Source organism: Delphinus delphis, chromosome 14 (assembly GCF_949987515.2).
Source record: "Delphinus delphis chromosome 14, mDelDel1.2, whole genome shotgun sequence".
In the NCBI taxonomy this organism is placed as follows: domain Eukaryota; kingdom Metazoa; phylum Chordata; class Mammalia; order Artiodactyla; family Delphinidae; genus Delphinus; species Delphinus delphis.
The window spans coordinates 69,205,923-69,230,801 of NC_082696.1; the positions used below are offsets into that span (position 1 = coordinate 69,205,923).

The 24,879-nt window shown below is 37.3% G+C and overlaps 1 protein-coding gene and 1 pseudogene across 6 annotated transcripts in view; one reads left to right on the forward strand and one right to left on the reverse strand.

The window, feature by feature from the left end:
- SNX14 (sorting nexin 14) overlaps window positions 1-13,698 on the forward strand; it is a 67,861-nt gene extending 54,163 nt beyond the window's left edge. For all 6 annotated transcript variants that reach the window (XM_060030262.1, XM_060030265.1, XM_060030267.1 and 3 more), the window contains 11 exons: window positions 547-630; window positions 2,019-2,119; window positions 4,163-4,274; window positions 6,574-6,614; window positions 6,742-6,861; window positions 8,660-8,783; window positions 9,058-9,222; window positions 9,400-9,495; window positions 11,745-11,836; window positions 12,508-12,564; window positions 13,483-13,698. In XM_060030262.1, the coding sequence (XP_059886245.1) occupies window positions 547-630; window positions 2,019-2,119; window positions 4,163-4,274; window positions 6,574-6,614; window positions 6,742-6,861; window positions 8,660-8,783; window positions 9,058-9,222; window positions 9,400-9,495; window positions 11,745-11,836; window positions 12,508-12,564; window positions 13,483-13,521 (1,031 nt within the window). In that variant the 3' untranslated portion in view covers window positions 13,522-13,698. The remainder of the gene's footprint in view (window positions 1-546; window positions 631-2,018; window positions 2,120-4,162; window positions 4,275-6,573; window positions 6,615-6,741; window positions 6,862-8,659; window positions 8,784-9,057; window positions 9,223-9,399; window positions 9,496-11,744; window positions 11,837-12,507; window positions 12,565-13,482) is intronic.
- Window positions 13,699-13,810: 112 nt separating this feature from the next.
- LOC132437075 (3-hydroxyisobutyrate dehydrogenase, mitochondrial pseudogene) lies at window positions 13,811-21,184 on the reverse strand (annotated as a pseudogene).
- Between the last annotated feature and the right edge of the window lie 3,695 nt (window positions 21,185-24,879).

Here is a 24,879-nt window from a genome sequence, read left to right on the forward strand (position 1 = left end):
CCCCTGCCCCTCCAGCATGCTTTTAGATTAGCAAACGAGTTTTCTTACATGTAGTCTAGGCACTTTATTTTCTTTTCTTTTTTTTTTTTTTGGTACGCGGGCCTCTGACTGCTGTGGCCTCTCCGGTTGCGGAGCACAGGCTCCGGACGCGCAGGCTCAGTGGCCATGGCTCATGGGCACAGCTGCTCCGCGGCATGTGGGATCTTCCCGCACTGGGGCACGAACCCGCGTCCCCTGCATCGGCAGACAGACTCCCAACCACTGCGCCACCAGGGAAGCCCAAGGCACTTTCTTTTCTTTTTTTTATTGGCTGCACTGTGCAGCTTGTGGGATCTTAGTTCCCTGACCAGGGATCGAACCTATGCCCACTGCAGTGGAAGTGTGGAGTCATAACCACTGGACCTCCAGGGAATTCCCAAGAAATAATAAATTATTAAGACTGGAATAATTTCCAGCTTTGTATACTTAATGTTATAAATAGTGCATTCTTTTAGTAGTAGTTTGTAAAATTGTTTATTTCTCAGTGTGTATTCATTCATTTTGCAGTTGGGCATGAGCCTGAACATTGGTCTGTCTATAGAAGATACCTTGAATTCTATGTACTTGAGTCAAAACTAACAGAATTTCATGGTATGTTGTCCTTTTTGTATAAAACATTACATTTCAGCATTAGCTTTCTTGAAAGCTGTTGAACCAGCTTTCTGAAATTACTTTCTAATTTTAAGTAACTGTACTAAGGAAATGTAACAGTGACACTTGTGTACACTACTAGTGATGATAGGAATGTACTGTTTTTATCTCATTTCTGCTTATTTATATTTTTTAAGTTTTTACAATGCAAATTTATTGCTTTTCAAGCAATAATGATATTAAAATTTAAAAGACAGTGGCAGAGAATTTAAACCAGGCATTTGAGTTGCTCTTTTCTTTTGCCATCATCTTCTGTGGTAAACATGTTTCTATGTAACATGACAAATGTTTTGATTTAGCTCTTAGATTTCGATATGGAAAAAAAACCTTGTAGTTGTGTGTTTCTTTTAAGGGTAGATCAATCAGAAAAGCAGAGCACTCTTTTCAGTCTTCCTCTCACCTCTCAGTCTCTCTTATCTGTCCATTTATTTTAGTTAATATTAGGTTTATAGTCATGAAGTATTTCTAGTCATTTTGTATGTAAATTGCTGAGCTTGAATTGTGTATTCTGAATCTTTTGATTTTAGAAAAGTTCTGTGGAGTGTCCCCTGATCCAAATTCAGGTTGGTTTTGAATTGTAAAGGGCAGGAAAACTTCTCTACTCTGCTATAAGAACGAAGCCCACAATAAGGAGATTATAGAAAGATAAAAAATACAAGGTCCCACAAATCTACTTTTTTGTCTAGATTTTGAGTTTGTACTTGTCCTTAAATGGTTTTCTCTTTGCCTTTGCCAGTCTGATACAATGCCATCCTTGTCTTGGTCTTTCTCTGAGACTTTTCCTTTTGATTTAGAGTTGAGAAAAGATCATTTATCTCCGTAATTTAAAATCCTGGACCAATCAAAGTTGGTTGGATTCCCAACAATATTTTTCCTTTTTGGTACTAAAATGTCCAAAGTTGGCCCTGTCTGAGAAAACATGTCCATGGTTTTTAAATTTTGTTTTTAAGCTTATATAGCATTGGCAAAATGCTGCCATTTTCTCCGTGAGAGAGTAGGTATTTCTTCAGTAAGATTTTATCTAATAGAATCCCACCAATTTCAAAATAATCTCATGATAAGTTTTTGAAGCTTTTTTACTAGTATAGAAGGCTAAATAAATCTGTGTCAATGAAGGGTGGTGATATTTTGGATATCAGTAGAGTCAAGTTCTTTGGTCTGGTCTTCTGACTTTTGAAGCTCTCTGATTTTGTCAAAATTGTATAAAGGATAATGCCACATCTCTACAAGGCAGCACTGGGAATCTGAAGTTGCCATAGTAAATTATAAATTAGGTTTAAAAAATAATAGCAGAACACAGTAATAACTTTCATATATATTAATTTCAGGTACATTTCCTGATGCCCAGCTTCCTTCCAAGAGGATCATTGGCCCAAAAAATTATGAGTTCTTAAAGTCTAAGAGAGAAGAGTTTCAGGAGTATCTACAGGTACAGCTCCAACTTAATTTAAAACATCCTCTAATTTGTCTCCTTTTCTCTTGTACATACATATGTGCTGTGTCTTACAATACCTGTCAATGTGGATTTCTAGAATCCTTTATTAAAAACATTTTTTCCCATGTGGAAATGAGTTATTGTCAAGAGTACTTTTTAAAAGAAATTTGATAACCAGTGAAATACCATATATTTTCTCAGAGGAAAAAATGTCTTGTATTGGGCATAGTTTAAAACTTTTGATGTGGGAAGTTAGAGAGAGAAAAAGAGAGTGAGAGAGAGAGGAAGAAAAAACTTTTGATGTAAAACATTAAATGCATTCTAAGAATACTGGGTTTTTTTTTTTTTTTTTCTTATTTTTTGTTTGATTTTGTGTTTAGCACTTTCTGAACTCTGGGATTTTTCCCTCCTGTTTTATTAATTATTATTTTTTTTTGCAACTGTACATTTTTTTTTAATTACTTGGGATCTCCTGACTCTGCCACCATTCACCACTTGGAATTGAATTCCGTTTTTCTCAGTGTGTGCACATTGTGTTGTGTAAACAATGTAATTGCTATTTCCATTGTTGGTGCAGTCTGCTTAAAAGTTACCTACTTGAGACTCTTCTAAAGTTAATGACCATTTTTCTTTAATCAAGTAAATAAGATCAAAAACTGGATAATTTTATTTATTTTTTAAAAATCTCCTGGACTTCCCTGGTGGTGCACTGGTTAACAATCTGCCTGCCAGTGCAGGGGACACGGGTTTGATCCCTCGTCTGGGAAGATCCCACATGCCGTGGAGCAACTAAGCCCACGTGCCACAACTACTGAGCCCACGTGCCACAACTACTAAAACCTGCATGCCTAGAGCCCGTGCTCCGCAACAAGAGAAGCAACCACAATGAGAAGCCTGTGCTCTGCAATGAAGAGTAGCCCCTGTTTGCCACAACTAGAGGAAACCTGTGCACAGCAACGAAGACCCAACACAGCCAAAAATAAAAAAATAAATTTAAAAAATTTAAAATCTCCTTTATTTGGACATGGAATTTTGTAGTTTTAATTAAGTGTTAATTCAGTTAAATTTGGATGCCTTTTAGCCAACAATAAGTACTTTTTAAATTAAAAATATTCAACAGTGTAAAGGGGTGTTTACATTATATTTTCTGTATTTGAGCCAATGAATACCTCAACCCAGAAGGTATTTTTTTCATAACTTTTTGGTGATATGAAAATTGAAATATGATATAAACATTAACTATTACAAGGATATTTGAACACAGCATATGCTAGTGTTAACCTGTGGTTTTGTTGATATCATTAAACCCATTATTTGAACCGACTAATTCTAAGAACTAGAGAACCTCATTCTAGAAGAAATATTTTTTGGTAATATGGAGTTAAATGTTGCAGTACTGGTATTTCATTTTAACTCTTTCATAGTTACAAAACTGAATATTAGGTAAGACTGGGTTAAATCTCACTTTAAGACTTCAGTTTGTCTTGTAAGAAGAAATAGTGTTGCAAGCAGATCAGGCAACAGAGTCTCCAAGTTATTTCACATTTCCACGTTTAGTTCTCTGCAAAACCCTTTATACCAGCTTCCTTTAATTATCAAGATAGATGTATGATATTGTAATACTTATTTTATAGTTGAGAAACTGAGAAATAATATTAGCTAATGTTTAATCTTCCTTCCTGTGTATCAGGTACTGTGCCTCATCTAACAATACTGTAAGTAGGTAGTGTTATCTTCATTCTACACATCAGGAAACTGACTCTTAGGCAATATATGAACTTTTCTAGGGACAGCTGGCTAGCAAATGGAAGAGCAGAATTCAAACCCATTCATGTGTGACTATAGAGGTCTTACCCTCTTATATGATGCTATTCTTTCTATAAATGTGCTTTGTTATTATTCTGAATATGAAATAGCCTTTGAGGATTTAAAATTGTTTTCTTGGTTAAAAAAATAATTTTAATGTAGTTTTCATCACTCTTCTAGATTGTTAAAACTGTTTTTCCCCCCCCTTTTTTTCTGTTTTTGTTCATCAAGAAACTTCTGCAGCATCCAGAATTGAGTAATAGTCAACTTCTGGCAGATTTTCTCTCCCCCAATGGTGGGGAAACACAATTTCTTGATAAGATACTACCAGACGTAAATCTTGGTAAGTCAATTTAAATAATCATATGGAAGAAGATAAACTGAAAAGAAAAGAAGCAGTATTTTCAGATTAATTTAGAAAACTAATTTATAGAGTGAAGCCATGTATCAAAACTCCGAAGGACTTCTTATATACTGTTAATGGGAATATGAATTTGAAAACCACTTGTAACTTTAACGGAGTATAATCTACAAAAATATTGAATCACTGTGTTGTACACCTGCAAGTAATATAATATTGTAAATCAACTATACTTCAATTAAGAAAAAAAGGAAAACCACTTGGAAAAACAGTTTGGTGTAAAACTGAATGACCCAGCAGTTCCTCTCTGAGATATACACTCTAGAGAATCTTGTATTCATATTTAACAATGTTCTTAGCAGCATTGCTTATAGTAGCCTAAACTGGAAATAATGCAGATGTTCATCAGCAATAGAGTAGACATAAATTATAGTAGTTTCACAAAATGAATACTTAGAGCAATGCATACCCATGGCATGTAGCTGCTTGGAACAGTGTTGATAATCTTAAAAACATGATGTTGAATGAAAGAAGCAAGAGGCAGAAGAATGTATGCAGCATGATTCCTTTTATATAAAGTTCAGTATAGACTAAGCAATAAGATAAGCTGGAAAAGTTTGAATAAAATTGTTAAATATCATAATGGAAGAGAAGCAGTATTTCTAAATATATTTTATATAATGTCATCTTAAGTATATATAGAACTAAATGAATAAATATTACAAGTGGGCATTTGGCTTTTATCTGTATCTCTACAATTTTTTTTTGTTTTTGCGGTACGCGGGCCTCTCACTGTTGTGGCCTCTCCCGTTGCGGAGCACAGGCTCCGGACACGCAGGCTCAGCGGCCATGGCTCATGGGCCCAGCCGCTCCACGTCATGTGGGATCCTCCCGGACCGGGGCGTGAACCCGTGTCCCCTGCATCGGCAGGCAGACTCTCAACCACTGCTCCACCAGGGAAGCCCTCTCCAAATTAATACATATAGTTGAGCCAGAATATTTCGTGTGTGTCTTATCGAGGGAAAATGTGAGAACATTTTGTATTTGGTTATACGTAATGTTTAGGAGATAAAATTGGGTAGACCTGGTTACTGACTAGGTTTGACTTAAGAAGAAATGATCAAAAAATAATAAAATTTAAAAAAATATTTCAGATGTGGAAAACACAATATATTGGCTTCAAAATGTTTAAAAAGGCAGAATTAAAATGAATAAACATTTAATCAAGTTTCCAAAATAAAAAAAAATGATGATCCAGGTTTCTGTTTATACAACTGGATGAATGCTGTTACTTGCTGAGATATGGAATAAATTTAGAGTAGTTCTGGACTTGTTGAGTTTATAGAATCCAGTTGAGGAAGTTTTATAAGGTAGGAGAGGCCAGGAGAGAGGCACAGAATAGAGATTTGTATGTTATTTGAAATCAGATTGAGCAAAACATTTGGCTCAGGAAGAGCATGTAGAAGAGAGAAGCACAGGATGCAACACTGTAGTTCAAAGAACTTGGGAAATTCTGAGGTGGGAGGAGTAATTTATGGGGGTACCAAAGGAGAAATAGGAGAAATAGCCTGGTGAGAGGGTTTTTGCCTTTTGCTATTGCCATTAGAGTCTACTTTTTTCTAAACCGGACTGAAAGAAATTTAAATTATATTAATCAACTTTGACTGATTTTTACAGTCATTTCTAAATGCTTGAGAAAATCTCGTGATGTTTGATATTTTATAATAAAGGAACCTGGAGATACGATCAAGAGAAAATTCTGGCAAACAGGATTAGAATATATATTCTTAATCTAAAGCTGAGAATGCAAACTATTCAAATAGCCAATTTAAATAGTGTAGCAACTTTTAGAGCTTCTTTTTCCTTTTGACTAACTTTTGCATACTTTTAGATATCTTTATATATTCACCATTGCTTAAAATGTTTTGAAAACATTTCAATGGAAAATTTCAAATATACACAAAAGTAGAGAGATTTGTATAGTGAACTCCTTATCCCTTCAATAGTTATTGACACTTGGCTTGTTCCAGCCCTTCACCTGCCTCTCAGCCCACTGGATTACTTTAAAGTATCCCAAATGTTGTATCTATAAATAGTTAAGACTACCTGATTTATTGTAGATTTTTGTTAAGCGTGAAATGCTCAATTATAAATATTTTTTTTACCATTTTGCTTTTTACTTGGCTGTTTAGTGTTTTAAATTACCTAGTAAAGTATTTATATGAGCAGTTATGAGGTATATTATGCCTTGTTAAAATTAATATTTTACTTTTAATTGCAGGGAAAATTATAAAGTCTGTTCCTGGAAAACTAATAAAAGAGGTGAATGACTGATTTATGTGTATTCTATAAAATGATAGTTATAAGCATATTTAAATAGCAATAAATTTTAATGGGTTATATGATAATGAAAATCATAATCTTGATTTTTATACCATGATCTCCACAGAAAGGTCAGCATTTGGAACCTTTCATCATGAATTTCATTAATTCTTGTGAATCTCCAAAGCCTAAACCAAGTAAACCAGAACTGACCATTCTCAGCCCTACTTCAGAAAATAATAAGAAGGTACTGTGCATTGCCTCAGAGAGCCATTAAGTTTGAAGCTGTCCTACTTGAGATGACTTTTCCATTATAGGGAGAATCCTGTGTTAATGAAATGGATGGGACTTTATATTTTCCTTATGTGGAAATTAATTGTACAGTATAAGGAGTATATGTAGTTGCTTCGTTCTTTGCTTTAAACGGGGTGGGTTTTTTTTTTCCTCTTTTTATAAATTTATTTTATTTGTTTATTTATTTGTGGCTCTGTTGGGTCTTCATTGCTGTGCACAGGCTTTCTGTAGTTGGAACGATCTGGGGCTACTCTTCATTGTGGTGTGTGGTCTTCTCACTGTGGTGGCTTCTCTTGTTGCGGAGCACGGGCTCTAGAGCACAGGCTCAGTAGTTGTGGTGCACGGGCTTAGTTGCTCCACGGCATGTGGGATCTTCCCGGCATGTGGGATCTTCCCGGACCAGGGTTCGAACCCGTGTCCCCTGCATTGGCAGATAGATTCTTAACCACTGTGCCACCAGGGAAGCCTGGGGTAAGTGATTCTTTAGAAACCGTATTCGTAAACTATCATTCTGTATTTTGGGGAATTTTTAAAAGTGGTTTTCTTAAGCTGTAAATCACCAACTTCCAGTAATCAAGGAATTAATTGCTATAATATATTTATTTGCTGGTATTATATAATTTTAATGGCTTATAAAATATTTCATCGATTCATTGAACAAATACTTTATTGTGTGCCTGCTATGGAGAGGCACTGGGAATATAAAGATAAATTACCTGTCTGCAAGAAGCTTAGTTCAGTGCCAGAGTAGGACCCAGTATGGGGAGCTATGTGAGCCCAAAAAAAAACCCTTCATTTTGTTTATCACTATAAAGGGTATCTTTAATTTTTTTCACTTTATAGGTTTATTGTTGGTAAACAGTAATACAGTTGATGGTTGTGTATTAATTTTTAATTCAATAATCTTGCTAGACTTATATTAATTTTAGTAACGTATCCATTAATTCTTTTAGATTTACACATGTTTTAGATTTATTTATTTATTTATTTGGCCACACAGCGTGGCTTGCAGGATCTTAGTTCCCCGACCAGGGATCGAACCCAGGCCCTTGACAATGAAAGCACGGAATCCTAACCACTGGACCACCAGGGAATTCCCTATCAGTTTTTGTTTTTAGTTCCTTAATTTCTGCTATTTGATTATTATTAATGATAATAGACTCTTTTTTTTTTTGGCATACTTTTGGGGTAAGTAGGGCTGCGATTTAGTTGCATTTTAGCATTTTTGCTATAAGTAATTCTTCATATCTTGTTTTTGTCTCATATAGTAGGCCTTTCTGAGCTTTGACTATTATTGTCCAAATAAACTTTGCTTAAAGCTTAATGTTTACCTCTAAACATCCTTTAATTAAATAGTGATTTATAATCTTTAAATCATGTTAGAATTAAAATTAGCTATTATTGATGTTTTTATGCATCTTTATGTAGATATGTTCATTTGCTCCTTTCGGTGTAAAAAATCAAAGGGGTTCTTTATAGATAATGAATTTTCTGTTATGTCTAAAATGAAAGTCGATTTTTATTTAATATTTTGGCCCCCCGCAAAATATTGTATTTTTTAATTCAATTTTGGGTGTAAATGTGGAATTTTGGGGGCAGACCTTAACCTCTGTGACATTGTAGGGTTTTTAAAAATATTCTCTTTCGATTGGACAAAGTTTAAACGCCTTTGCTCTGTATCACTTTACCCTTAGTAATTATTATCAGCAGGTGTAATAAACTATATTTTTTTATTTCAACTTTTACTTTAGCTTTTCAATGATCTGTTTAAGAATAATGCAAACCGTGCTGAGAATACAGAAAGAAAGCAAAATCAGAATTATTTTATGGAAATGATGACTTTAGAAGGAGTCTATGATTACCTGATGTATGTAGGTAAGATATCTGTGGTTACTGTTAAAACCTGTTTCTCATCCATGTATTATATTTTTTCTGTGATGCAAATTAATGCTCTTGAGTATTGCCCCATTATAATCTTTTTTAATTGAAGGTACTTTTTAAAATAAGAATTCAATGTATATAATTGATCTTGAACATATTAAAGTTATTAGTGTTTACAAATAAAATATTGACCATTTGTATTTTTTGCATTGGAAAATGTTCAGATATCTATTTACCTTAATGAAGTGTTCTTTGTGATCCTTCTCAGGACGGGTGGTTTTCCAGGTTCCTGACTGGCTTCATCATCTCTTAATGGGAACTCGAATCCTCTTTAAAAACACCCTGGAAATGTACACTGATTACTATCTTCATTGTAAACTAGAACAGTTATTTCAGGAGCACCGTTTGGTTTCACTCATAACACTTCTCAGAGGTTTGTATTTTCTCATGTGTTTGTTTCATGTTTTGAGTACTCGTAAGGATTTTAATTAGACCTAAAAGAGCGAAAAGTCTTGCTTTTCTTTGTTTTATTAGTATTTCTACCATGAGGAAATACTTTGTATATAATAGGTGAAAATTCCAGCAAATGTTTCTTTTTGTCTCTTTTTAGATGCTGTATTTTGTGAAAACACTGAACCTCGCTCTCTCCAAGATAAGCAAAAACGAGCAAAACAGACTTTTGAAGAAATGATGAATTACATTCCAGGTAATGTAATATTTAAAAAGTAGTTTAATATAGATTAGCACTCTTTTGAGGTCATGATGTATAGTAATTATTGAGGCTAATTTTTACTGTGAGTTTTAATTTTAGAAGTAGTTACAGAAACCAATTAAAATTAACTCAATTGGTTAAATAAAATTTGGTTTTTATGATGTTAGCACTAAGAACTTTAAGGTAAGGCTGTTTCTACTCACACAATAGTCGGATTCTTTCAATAACTTAGAATCAGACTGATCAAAGTGATAGGTTTGTGGGACGGTTGGAGTCCTGCTGCCCAAGCACTTCACCAGGAGAAGAGCTAAACTAGTGTGTGTGAGTGAAAGGTCAGAATTCATTCATTCATCCCAAGTTTATTGAGCACGTTCCATGTGCCAGGCACTGTGCAGAGCGCAAGGGATATAAAAATCGTACTTGGGTAGCTCAGTCTGGCAGGAAGGTAGACATACAAATAAAACATACATGTGATTATAGAGCCATGTTCAAGTTACATAGTATCTCAAAGGAGGAGGGTGATCCCCTCTCTTATAAAGGAGGTAGGCTTGGGCCACTAAATGAATGAATGGTAGTAACCTCTTACTGAGATGGGAAACATGAGGAAAAAACGTCAAGAGGTCAAAGCAGAGGATATTTAGTTTAGGACATTTTGAATGTGAAGTGCCTATACATTATTCAGGAGGAAATGTCTAGTAAGCAATTAAATATCCAGGTTTGGAAATTGGAGGAATGATGATATAGGATAAATATATGGGAGTCATGTGTGAGTGGGTAATAATGCCCAGGGAGAAAATATAGAGTAAGAATGGAAAGTACCTTAGAGAATTCTCATCATTGAAAAATGAGTCTCAGAATGAGCCTGCTGCTCTGTGAAGACAGTTAAGTTAAATCCCTGGTCTGAATGTGAAAGTGAACCACAGCTGTTTTTGAGTGAATCTTCTCTAGGTATATAATGAAGTAATTTCTTACTTCTTTTGTATTATAGTGACCTTTAGCATTTACAGTTTTAATAACAGTCTTAGTTTTAACAACATGGAAAGCCAGTGAATGTAATAATTTCTTATTTTGCTCAGGCACGAATTTGAATCACATCTACTTCAAGACTTCATTTGGGAAGAAGTAATTTAGCTACTGAGGAAGCTTAGCATGCTTTCTGTTGTCCTCTACTCATTTCTTCCTTAGTAATGAAGAATCTGAAAGGATCGTTTATTTTTGTCCATTATGCTTCATGCATATTAATTGGGAAATTCTGTGTAGTATTGGTGAATTAAAGGATTCACAAAGACGCATAAATATCAAGGATCTACTAAACTTATTATAAATTGAATTTGGCTTTTGCCTCTCAGGGTTAGATTTACCTTATAAAAGCAAACATAAAATGAGCATTTTCCATGAACAGCATTAAGAGTTTCATTATGATCAGAGTGGAAAGGACAAATATTTGAGCACCTTGTTTACTTAAAAATAATTTTCTTTTCCTGCTTGGAGGAAAACATTCAGCACAGATTTTAATAAGGACTGACTATGGTAATAGGAGTGATACATGACAGCTGTGTAGTCACACATGAATTGGAACTTTGGGGACTCTAAATTAGTGTGTAAACATTTTCCCAGGAGATTGTTCTGTAAGATAGTCAATACTAATTATGCAAAAAGTACAGAAATAAAGTGGTCATATTCATTGAAGAGAGTCTATGTTCACCATAAAATTAAATTAATTATTAAAAATATTAAGATATTCAAATATTATGAAAACAGAGAGAGTAAAAAGTAGAAGCCATCCTGTCCCCACTGTGCAGAAATAACTACGAGCTCCCGTTTGGTGTTAATCCTCACAGACAGTTTTTATGTATCTCTATACATGTATGTACAAATGTACGTGCATAATTTTAGCATTTTATTTTGTTTTACTTGAATGGGATAATAAAATATGTATTATTTTCCAACTGTCTTTTATCACTTAATAGTATAAACAGATTTCTTTACTGCAGCATTCCCCAGAGCTTGCAGTATGCATTGTGCATTGTGAATCTCCCAAAGGAGGATTCCCAATACTGCATTTCTTGACCACAGAACCCTTTTTTCCAAGAGCTTCTTGCCAGAACACTGATTTAGGAAATGCTAATTTACAGTATTTGCATAATACCCGGGAAAGAGAGTGGAGATTTTGCTTTATGATCCAGTAAATGATAAGTCACTTTATAAAATAAAATTGTTTCACATGTGGCTTTCTTGTTTAGATCTGATAGTCAAGTGTATTGGTGAAGAAGCCAAGTATGAAAGCATCAGACTTCTTTTTGACGGTTTACAGCAGCCAGTTCTCAACAAGCAGGTAAAATTCATTAAAGCAGGTTGACTAGTGTTGGCTACGTTTAGCAAATGACACAGTAGGGTGTCTGGTATATTATTAACTGTGAAGTGATGCTATACTAAAGGAAGGCAATGTAATTCAAACATTTGGATAGGAAAAAGTATCTTTGTTAATAACTCTCTTTTGCTGAATACCTTTTTTTCTTTATAACATGAACTGTTTTGATTTAAAATAAATATATATTCACTATAGAAATTTGGAATATACTAAAAATTCATGAAAAAAGTAAAAATTTAAATATCAAGAATTCCATCATTCATTCAGGTTACATAGAATAACCACAGTTAACATTTTACTGTTTATAGTCTGTTACATAGCCCGTTGAGATCTTAATACAGCTACAATTTTGTATCCTGCTTGTTTTCTTTAAAATTGTTGTTACATATAAAATGTTTAACATAAAATGAATTATGAGGAATAATAGTAAAATGAACTCATGTGTATGTAAAACTCATCTTTAAAATAGAACATTATGGATACTATTGAAGCTACTGCTTTTGTGCTTGTTTTATATTGTCAGTTTTATTCCCTGCCTTCCCCTTTAGCGGTAACCATAGTGCTAAATTTGTGTTTATCGTTTCTATGGGGTTTTTTTGTCTAATGCCTTAAAAAATATTTTTTTGGCGTTTTAGCTGACTTATGTTTTATTGGACATTGTGATACAAGAACTGTTTCCAGAGCTCAGTAAGGTAACTGAAAAGCGCAATTTTTCTTTATGTTTTTAGTGGTATGCTGGCATTTATTTTAATTAGAGACATAAAAATTAAGGAAACCCTTGTGATTCTGATCATTTTAAAAATGAACACCCTTATTTTCTTCATTCAACATGCTCAAACATAGAGTGGATTTTGGGAGATAGGAGCTGAATAGCCTCTGCCTTGACTTCCTCCTTTCCCAATTACAGTCAGATAGGGACACTATACCCTGTAGGGCCAGAGGAACCTGCGAGTTTACCTCCTAGCAGTAGGATGGGCCAAGCTCTGCAGGCTATCATCTGCAACACTGAATGCTGTGTAACTCAGACTTGAGCATTTTTGAAGCAGTTGAGCTTATATGAACCCAAGAACACAAAATGAATTGGAATTGGAGGATGCTAATATTATTATTATATTGAATTTTGAGGATTTTGAGTTTTGAGCATTGCTTTTTACTGTTTTTATTTTTTGACCAATCCCTTTGGTCAGATGAAATAACTATTCAAGGTTGTGATACAGCAATGAAATGTCAGTTTCATAGAGGAAACCAGATTTGGACTATTTACCTACTGAATACAAGTTTTCAAGTTATGGCAGTATTAAATGTATATTAAAGCAGGGTGGCAGTTATGGATAGTTTGTGTTCAGTTTACATGGGAATCAGTACCAGGAAACCTCCAGCTCTCTGCTTGAGACTTTATGAGGTCTATCGCTATACCTTGCCATTTTTCTTCTCTCTAAAACGTAAATAATTTCTTGTGGATACATACACACACACACACCCCCCCCCCCACATATACACAATATCTTAGGTTAGGATTTTAATACACTGAAACTGTTAGGCAATTTACAAATCAACTCTGGTTTGTTTGTTTCTTTCTCTTCTATTAAATAGATTTCTTTTTAATTTAGGTACAAAAGGAGGTTACTTCTGTGACGTCCTGGATGTGAACATTTGGATTTGGGATAGAATAACCAGTTGAAATGTCTGCTATGCTAGTGTAGTCGATATGTGCTGTTTTTTCTTTTACTTTTGTATATTCTTATATATATCATGTAATTCAGTGTCTGAAATTTGGATTTTGTTTTAATAAAGACTAACACGGACTTAATAATGATGAAAAGTGATTGGGTCTCATAGCCTCCTTTATGAGTTTTTCATAGCAAACAAGGGACTTCTTACTCTTGCTGGATGATTGACAGGTTATATATAACCCTTTAGGGTGTAAAAACTGAGTACTTAAAGACATTTGTGTGATTCAATGTGTGATTGAAGTTGCATTTCATTGAACTGTATTCCAAAAACTTATATAAACAACTTAGTCAAGTAGATTTTGGGTTTATGTTGTCTCTCCAAAAGAAAAATATGAATTAACTGTATTCTTTGAGGAAAGTTAAATAATTATTTTTAAAGTTTCAATGTTGAGAATTCTACTGATAATTTCTTCCCATGATATGGTTTTCTCCTTCAACCACATTTGTCTTTCAAGAGTGGGTGTTTTGTGTTTGGTTATTGGCTGTAGTGTTCATTCAGAATATATTTATTGAGTTTCAGCCATGTATCAGGCACTGATAATGTGGGAACTCTAAATATAAGTTGGAAAACTAACCCATTTAATGGTACTATTCATGTATGTTTTTCAAAAGTTTGTAAAAATGGTCATTAGATATTGTAAATGTTTTAAAGGTTTTGCCAGTAGTTCTATTATTTTTTTTTAAATTATCAGCATAGAAATTTATTTGAATTCAAAATAATATGGTTATATTTAGGATAATATAATAATTCTCTAAAGCACATATCATCGTTGGCTCTGAGACAGTTCTAAAGATGTCATTCTTTTGAAGTCAAAATGTAGTAAGAATGTACAAGGAAGCAAAAATATAAAAAATAAGTTTGCTAAGTATTGGGAGTTGTTATAAGAGGGGCACACCAAGGTAATGTAACAGAGTTCAAGTTACATAGCATGCAGCAAGGAGTTCTCTTGCTTTACCAACTCCTGGAAAATAAACCAGTAACCTCAGAATGCAAGAATACCACCACTGGGTTAGCAGGACAAACTTTCTGAGGGACACAGGGAGTAATTCACTATACTTCCCCTTTCTCTAACTCCTTGCCTCACACCGATTTCTTTTCTTTCCTCCAGGATAGGTTTTATCCCATGGAAAAAAAATGTGGATTTATTTGTAAAATGGAGTAAATAATATCCTGTTTGAAGTAGGCAACGTTTTAACTGACAATGCTTAGGAATCAAACTTTTGAGAAAGGTCAATCAGCTAGCTAGCAGAGACCATCAGTGGCTTGCAGAAAAAAAAAATTCAGATAATATGTGTTTGCTAAATATATAAAAAGAATAAGCAGTTAAAAATGGGTGGAAAATCCCAGGGTTTATTGTGACCTAGACAATCAGAAGCAGACAGGTGACCTTTGATTAAGCCCATTTACTTGTGGAGTGAGCTGTGAGGGGCTCCAAGGTAGAGTTTGGTTTCCAACAGTGTCCACAGCCAAAGGGCAAACTCAGAACATCTCCTTGTCTCACAGAAACTGGAACATGGATGAGAAGTCTTTTTTGGAGTAGCCCTTCATCCTGTAGATCTGATGGGCCTGACTGCCCAGAAGGATTGGGCTCTTCGTGCTGGCAGCAGAGTCCTGTGTTGTTCCGAATCCACCCTGATAGTTATTAGCTGAGGGAACTCCATCCATCACCCCAGGTACAGGATTATAAGTGTCACTTGACCAACATTATCCTGAGCTCATATTTAGGATTTTAGCCAAGAGTTTGGGGTCAGGCCCTACCTGATTCCCGGATGCATAGCTGCAGCAGTCCCAGCCATACTGATAGCTAACAGCAAGTTGTCGCAGATCTTCGCAGCCTACCCAGTCCCAGCAGTTCCACGCCGCGCCACATTGCAGCCCACGCACCCCGGCAGCTCTTGGGCAGCAGCAAATTCTTCTGCGACTCCTCCCACCGCAAATGTGAGGCTCCCAGACCGAACAGCTCCCACACCACCAGAAACGGGCATCCGTGAAAACTGCTCCCATTTCCTCAACTTCTTTGGCCAATTCGTTCAAAACCATAGGATTAACAGTACTGGAATCTATTAAGAGTGAGCCTTTCTTCACTTGTTTTTAGAATTTCATTTGCTCCAGAACAAAATTCTTTCGCATCGATGCTGGTGGGCAACATTGTAATAATTCTGTCAGCTTTTTTGGCTACATCTGCTGGGGAAGACACTACCTGTTCACCTGCGTCTAGAAACTCCTTGCATGCATCAGGGAACACATCATAAATAATGAGTGGATAGCCATGTTTCATGAGATTTTTTTGTCATTGGATTCCCCATGTTGCCTACTCCAGTGAATGCAACTGGAGTCTTAGAAGCCATTGACCTAGAATACACCGCTGCAAGGCTGGCCACCGCCGGTTGCTGCCGGCAGCTCCAGTGCCGGAGGCCAGAGGCAGCTCTACGGAGCTGTAAGGAGGCTGCCATTGCTGCCCCCGCCCCGCCTCCCCACGGTGACCTCCGCGGCTCCCAGTTCACCTACTGGCTGTTAGGGTGCGTGGTCTGTTATCTTTTTAATTGCTTAAAAGTTCTAGACTATGTATGAATTTCTTTGAATCAGTGCTTTACTACCAAGCCTTAAACATTTACTAGTTTCTCAGGGACAGGTGGGAAATTAATCAGTCTAATTCTTCACATTTAAAAATCCATAGCATTTTGCATATTATTATTTAAAGTGTCATGGTGAACTGGAAAAATAAAATATGTATAGCCCTTTTATGCCATCCTCACCCACTTTCCTATAAATTGTGGTATTTTGTTTATTTAGATGAGAAAAAAATTCTTACGAGTGTATCAAATGGCCTGGGCTACCATGACAAAATACCATAAATGGGGTGACTTAACAGAAATTTATTTCTCACAATTCTGGAGGCTGGTAAGTCCAAGATCAAGGTGGCTGCAAGGTAGGTTTCATTCTGAGACCTCTTCCCTTGGTTGTAGACGGCTGCCTTTTTTCACTGTGTGCTCACATGACCTCTTTGTGCGAGCATGTGGGAAGAAAGAAAGAGATCTTTCTCTCTCTGCTTCTTCTTATAAGGCCACAAATGCTATTGGGTTAGGTTTTATGACCTGATTCAACCTTAATTACCTCCTAAAGACCTCATTTCCAACTATAGTCATGCTGGAGTTTAGGGTTTCAGCATGTGAATTTTAGGAGGACACATGTAAATCTATAGCAGTGAGTGAGCTCTATTTAAAGAAAATGTGCTGTATAAAAATCTACAAATACAAAATCATTCGCTATATAAAAGGGAAAGGAACTAGATGCATCCTCTGTTGGCCAGGCATTTTATGTCACATTTCACCGTCCAATAACTGTGAGATGGTGTTATTCCTGTTTTATAGATGAGGATAATGAAGCCAGAGAGAACGGTAAAGTTGGAATTCAAACTTAGGTCTGTCTCTAGTCTTCGTGTTCTTGTCATTGTTGACCCATGAAAGGAGCCTTTATTTCCAAAAGCAGCCACTCTGGATCCCTTTAAAAAGTAAGTTCCCCTGGTGCATTTCAAATATTTTACTTTGCACATTCCTTTCTATCCATCTCTATGTGTGTCTTGTAGTGCATGAGTTTCACATTTTGAAATGTGTTTATTAGAAATAACTCTCTGTTTCTGGTTAGGGGATAAAATGAAATTAAATAGATGGGAAGATACTTTGAAATTTATAAAGGACATTATAAGTTTGTGCTATAAGTGTAATCATTTAGCTGTAGATAGCAGAAAATTCTGAGAAATGGTTGAAAGAAAGCAAACATATTTATTGACTTCCTAAAAACCGTTAGATTTTACAATAAAAAGTCAGAAGTCTAATCTGCCACTGTTCTTTGCAGACTGTATAATGATATATATACAAGTTGTAACTTCAGATATGGTCAACATTAGAATAAAAATGACCGACTGACTAAATGAATGAGCAAACATCTTGCTAGTCTGCTCCACTTCCATTTCAAAGACTGTTGTCTTTTATGTATCCAGTAGTGTCTTCAGTGTTGCTAGATACGTAAGGAGAAACCCTTAACCTGAGGCCTGTGGCCCCTAGAAGATCGTCAAATCCAGTGAAAAATGTTTTTTGTATTTCACTATTTTTTGTTAATTTGATGTTTATAATTTTCTTCTATCAAATTATATTAAAGTATTATTCCAAGTAAGGGATGTGGCTGTATTCCAGTAAAACCTTACTTACATAAAGCAGTGGCAGGCAGGATTTGGCCCTTGGGCTGTAGTTTGCTAATTCCTGATGTGGAAGAACGGAAGCAAGGAGGGAAAAGGGATGCTCTTAGAAAACTTGTAATCACCTTCATATTAGGGAGTGGCAGGGGGGAGGCTACAAAATTTACTCTTTGGAGAAAGGCACCTGTCCTTCTTGGGGAAGACTTAATTGGCCTTTTGGTTGCAGAGGGGTTAAAGAAGAGTCTAACTGCTCTGCATAATGAAAAGGGTGTTTAGGTAGAGAAGTTATTTTCTTAATTGCTTACTTTCTCTGGAGGGGCTGATACCGGAGAAAAAGGACTGTGTGGCTTTTGGACTGAGTCAGGAGGGTGGCAGAGAGGCAGGAGAGAAGGAATCATGCACGATTTGTTCACCTTATTCTACACGTGTGTATTGAGCGCTCACTATCTGCCAGGCAGTTTTAGATGCCAGGGATATATTTGTACATTTCTAAGCTTACATTCGAACCCAGGGAGACAGACAATATAAACAATATAAATAAGAAAACAGTATATAGTATGTTAGAAAGTAACAAGTGCTCAGAAGAAAAATACACTGAAAAGGAAAATAAAATGGTATGGGTGGAGGTGTGCAGTTTAAAATAATGTGTCCAGGACATTGTAGAAAAGACCGGAAGGAGGTGAGATATCAAGCCATGCAAATATTTTGGAGCCCATATTCCAAATATTTGGAAATAGCAAGTGCGAAGGTTTGAGTGGGAGTGTGCCTGTTTTGTAGAAAGAGTAGCAAGGAGATCAGTGTGGCTACATCATGGTGAGTGAGGGGAGATAATGTCAGAGAAATGACGGGAGACAAGATCACAAAGGGCCTTGGAAGCCATTGTGATAACTCCCTTTTACCTGGTGTATGATGGAAAGATTTTGAGCAGGCCAGCAGCTATATTGTGATAGAATTACTTTGGTTACTGCATTGGGAGTGTTGAGAACAGATTAAAGAGTAAAAGTAGAAACAAGGAGCTCATTTAGCAGGCTAGTGAAGTAATTCAGTTGAAGTGACAGTCATTTGGATCAGGGCAGTACTTGTGGAGTTTTCGTGAAGTTGAGGTCTTTTGTTTTAAATTAGGCAACAGAATTTCCTGATGGACAGGTTGTGAGTTTGAGAAAAACGGAGCAGCCAAGGATGACCCCAAGGTTCTGCCTGAGCAATAGGAACGATGAAGGGCCTATTAAATGAGCTGAGGGGGATTGTGACTGGCACGTGTTTTGAGGGGAAGATCAGGAATTCATTTTTGGACACGTAAAGTTTGGGGGGGGCCTATTAACCGTCTTAAATAGAGATGCCAAGCAGGCAGTTGTATTTATGAGTCTGGAGTCCATGGGAGGGGTTATAAATTTGAGAGTCACCAGGATCAGGATGTAAAACTGGATGACAGCACCGAGAGATGAAGTGTAAACAGAAGAGAGAAGCAGTCCAAGGACCGTGCCCTGGGGCTCTCCAGTGCTTAACACTAAGAGAGCTGAGAAGGAGCACCAGGAAGGACTCCCAAGTGATGGGTTTGTGGATGCTTTTTAGGAGCATTGATATCTCACACTGAGCTGTAAGTTTTCTTCTTCATTGTAACTCCCTCCATTTATGCCCACTTAACACTTCAACATTATGCTAGCTGCTCTTGGGAGTGAAGGGAGTACTGTATCCATATGTGGGGACAACGCCTGGCGGAGAAAATGGGTACGGCCTGGAGACTTCAGTTTTTAAAAGTGGCTCAAATGTCTGAAAAAATGGGTGACATTGAAATTTCTTTACAAGGAAATGTGTTTTAGGTAGTTTTCTAAAGTTTGTCAGATCCATTTTCGTCATACAAGAATGGAAACTGCATAATTTTCCCTGAGGGATTTTATTCATGTTACTTAATGTCGGAACTGTGCTTCCTATTTAACTTCCCTCCTGCCTCACCGCACACACAGGTGCTCAGGGGAACTTTCTGACATTTTCTCCTAGTGTGGGCTAGTTTAATCTCTTGATTGTAAGTGATGGAACTCAACTTTGCTTTAGAAAAAGAAAAGAGGAATAACATATTTTTTCATGTAACCCAACTACAGAAAGGCAATAATGGAGTTGTCCTCAGTATGACTTACCCAGCACTTGAATAGTGTCAGGACTCTCTGTGGACATATGTCCATTTCTTGTCTCAGCTTCTGTCCTGTTAACTGTTATTCTTGTGGATGCCTTCATGTGGGAGAGGACGGTTAAACAAACTGTGGAATCATGTGATGATACAGAGGGGCAAAGAGGGAGCTTGTCTCTCTCTACATCTATACCCATATAAAACCTTGTGGAAGGATTCTTATTGTCTTGGCTTGCCTCTTAATTCAGACCAAGATGATCAGGCACTATAACTGTGAGGCCTAGGTCATGTGCTTCCACCAGAGCTAAGAGATTGCTTCTGTAATTAACTGTCCCACCAGAACTACCTGGGATTGAAGAGGTTCAGTGTCTCCCCAAAACGGGGGCTCTTTCCAGGAGTGGGAAGAGATGCTAGATTGGCAAATACGTGCATGTGTTTCTGTTTTCAGATGTTAATTTTGGCTGTCACTTCCACTTAGCTGTGAACAGTCCAAGTGCCAGGTTGTGTCTTTCTCACCCCTGTATCACCTGTGCATAGTCCAGCAGCACCTGGCACTAAGAAGGTGATGGGCACAAAAAGACTAGCTTGTGGGGGGATGGACACAAAACGACTAGGTGAGTTGAGGTGGAATGTACGTGCAGGGAGTTAAGAGGCAGGGGTGTGGCCTGTGATCCAGGTCCCTCACCTCTCTTATGACTGTTGCCAGAGTGAAAGACATATTAAGACCAGGGCACATGCCTCTCTCTGTGATCCTGAACCAGTGCTGCAGGTAAGGTGATCATGTCAGCTAACCTCAGGACACTGGTGACTCATGTGCACACTCACAGATTTCTGAATCAGATAAAAGGCATTTCAGGAGAAGGAGGAAGCAGAGAGAGGTGTTGGAAAGAAAGGGAAAGGGGCTGCTATAGAGGTCTAACTGCTGAGAAGTTATAAGGGAGCACGAAGACTGATATTGATTTTTTTCCCCAAATAGCCACAAAAACAAGAAAAGTTACACTGAATGCGGCCAAAGTATTGAATAATTGAAGGACATTAAGTATATAAGAGATACAGCTGTGTGGACACTGACAGATACACTTAAGTTGAGGAGGCCGGTGAGCTGAGCACCAGAGGGAGGGAGAATAGCCCTGCTGAAGCATTGCATTCCGTTGAACTGCACCAAGTGCTCACTCTTTCAATTTTCGTTTTTTTTGGCCACACCATGCAGCTTGCAGGATCTTAGTTCCCCGACCAGGGATTGAACCCGGGCCCCGGCAGTGAGAGTGCTGAGACCTAACCACTGGACCACCAGGGAATTCCCTCAATTTTCTATATTGATGAAAAGTTTAAAGATGTTCATGCGGTCTTAAATAGATTAATCTTTTGTAAATGACGTGGACTTGTGTTAATTTTTTTTTCTTTTTTTAAAGAAATTTATTTATTTATTTTTTGCTGCGTTGGATCTTCGTTGCTGTGTGGGTTTTCTCTAGTTGCGGTGAGTGGAGGCTACTCTTCATTGCAGTGTGCGGCTTCTCATTGCGGTGGCTTCTCTTGTTGCGGAGCACGGGCTCTAGGCTCACGGGCTTCAGTAGTTGTGGCATGTGGGCTCAGTGATTGTGGCTCACAGGCTCTAGAGTGCAGGCTCAGTAGTTGTGGCGCACGGGCTTAGTTGCTCCGTGGCATGTGGGATCTTCTCGGACCAGGGCTCAAACCCGTGTCCCCTGTATTGGCAGGCGGATTCTTAACCACTGCGCCACCAGGGAAGCCCTTGTGTTAATTTTTACAGTCTATTAATATTTCTGATAGTTGTACACTCTCCTCCCTCTGTTAAGGGACCTCTGGCATTAAGCTGTGGCTGGTATCTAGAGGAGATTAGCAGTTGTCTCAGCTCTGGGATTGAGCCCACTGGTGTCTCTTGATCTAGATTTGAAGGGGATGACTAGTAATTTATTACAGGGAATAATATTTAAAATACTTAAGTCAATGTGTGATTTATTTTTTCTGTTTATATTTTAAATGTGAATTGTATTGGCTTCCTCATTAGCCCTGTAATGCTACTCCCATTCACTTGCATTGTGGGCTTTCTTGAATGGGTTAGGGAGGGGCAGATGAAGCAGTGATCAGATAGTCAAGGAGCCAGCAGCCTCCTTATCTGTGGTGTCATTCTAGAGAACAGTAATGACCGAGGTTACCTTACTAGTTTGTTAATTATGTCTTGTTCTACAGTAGTGTCTGGGATCTCTTGTTTTATAGTCCCATCTTCTCTTTCCACTTTTACCCAAAGATAGATACTCAGTAAGGAATAAGGCGAGGCTACGAGAAGAAAACTTGAGCAGGATAATGATACACCTGTGTGGTAGATGAGCAGGAATGATGCTATATGCATTTCTTAGTTATGACACAAGAGTTATCACAAAATCAGTTTCACAACATGATAAATTAGTGAAATTTTTAGGAATGCTATATAAATGTAAACATATAAAGTCAATACATTGTGATTTTACCAGAAAGATAAGACTTGTTTATTTTTTAAGTGTATGGATTTCCTTACTTCATCTGCAGAGTATAGATCTGAAAAAAAGTCAACACCAAATTAAAAACTCAAGCTCAATTAGAAATTTGATTAGCCATATTTATTTTTTCTTTATAAAAAATATATATATCTTAGGGACTGATTTCATTACTAATACGCTTATTATTTAATGATTAAAGTACCAGAAAAAGTTTAGTGTTGTTTACTTTTAGAGTGATTTTGGCTTTCATAAAAATCTGGATTTCATACATGTGAATGTACATTGTTGGAGTGGAATTTAAGAACTCAACATAGTTTTCAAGACACACTCAGAAGGTAGCGTTTTTATTTTTAACATCATTTCATATATATTCGTTGTACTAGGAGATTCTCAGAGTACTCACAGGGGCCACTTCTCACTTTTGATTGTCCGGAAGTGGAACATCTTTATTTGGAGGAATTCCAAGGTAATTGGGGGAGGGGGCGTTGAAGGAAGCCAAAAGGCTGGAGCTGAGTCCTCACTCAGCCTTCTTTTATCTTTATGAAAGACAGCTTGGGCCTGAACCAGGCTCAGCTTGTTATTTGCTCCCATCTGAATGGAGGCACCAGGCAGCCAGTGGCCCTGGCAGGTGTAGCTGTGGTGGAGGTGAACCCAGCAGCACCAGGCTGGTGTATGAAGGCTGTTCCCGTGGCAGGGTTTTAGCCATGCCTCACTTTCCTCGCTTGCTCTGCATTTCTAGGCCTGGCTCTCCACGCTTCCAGATGATTCTGGGGACTAGCTAATATTCTTCTGGTATGTCTCTGCTGATAGACTTTTTGTTTTTGCAACCCAAAATCCCAGTGAATAGTGAGTCTATAATTTCCATTGTTGCTTTTATTTTATTATTATTTTTGAAGTTTTTCAGTTTTATTTATTAATTTACTTTGGCTGCACCACACTGCTTGTGGGATTTTAGTTCCCTGACCAGTGATCGAACCCGGGTCCACGGCAATGAAGGCCCGAGTCTTAACTGCTGGACCACCAGGGAATTCCCTCCGTTGTTGCTTTTAATATGCCAGTATCCATGTCATAGGTCAGAGTTAAATTGTCTTCATACCCTAACTAGCTTACTTGTTAACCGAATATTTTCATCAAGTATTTCATTCAGGTTCTTAGAGGGCTCAGTACGCCTTACTAGAGATTGGAGATCTCCCAGCTTGTTATGAAAGTTGAAAGCTCCTGCTTTTGACTGCATTAGTTAGGAAAACTCGTTCCTTTTGATTTGCTTGGGTTGAGCCAAATCAGCTTCTAAAATGTGTCCTATTTTACCAGCACAAAAATAACATTAATTGTAACCCTTCATTTGTAAGGTTGCCTCAGGGCTGCCCCGGCTGATTACGTAGATCACCTAGGGGACGGTTATGGGTTGAATTGTGTCCCCTGAAAAGATGCTGAGGTCTTGTGGCAGGACTTTAGTCCCAACCCCGTGTACCCGTGAATGTGAGCTTATTTAGAAATAGGGATTTTGTACATGATTAAAATGAAGTCATTAGAGTGGGTCTGATCCAGCATGACTATGACTTTATACAGTATAAGGGGAAATTTGGACCCAGAGACAGACATGTACAGAGGGAAAAGGATGTAAAAGCGTGGGGAGAATACCATCTATAAGGCAAGGAATATCTGAGGCTAGCTAACCAGAGCTGGGAAGAGGCCTGGAACAGATTCTCCCTCCCAACCCTCAGAAGGAACTAACCGTGCCAAATTGATCGTAGACTTTTAGCCTCCAGACGGTGAGATGATGAATTTCTGTTGTTTAAGCCACCCAGTTTGTGGTACTTCGTTACAGCAGGCCCAGGAAACTAAATCAGAGACCGTTACTAATTTAGGCAAGCCTAGTCATGTATCCACAGGGCTACATACTCTCTGAGGGCACTTACTCTGCTGAAAACTGCTGAGGGCAGCTCTGCCACCAACTGCATTTAATGTGTCTGATCACGGTGTACCAGCTGGTCTGCTCTATCTTCAGCATTAATTGAGGAAAATTCTTGACGTACAACCAGTTCAGATAAGTTAATTAAAATCCCTAACACTGTATGACTTGAACATTTTTATTTTTAGGAAACCACTATTGGTCTTAAATTCTGTACGTAAAAACCATAAAATTTAGTAGTCTTACTTAAAATATCCTTTATTTACTGTTCTTTCCTACCTAAAAACTGCATGTATTTTTCTTGTTTTGGGGGTAAGAAGGGGGACAGGGAGTGTTAGTAGATGGCAGGGGCTGATAATCAAGGGAAGTGATACCAGTGATGAACTGGCAAAGAGTTTTCCATCAGTCATATTGTCTTGGGTTGTAGGTGTTTGCTTGAGAGAAGTAACTACCAGAGACAAGGAGTATATCTTCAATTTTATTGTTTGGAACCTACAATTGCAAAGTGTTTTCAGGTCATTTCTTAAACCACTGAATAATACACGT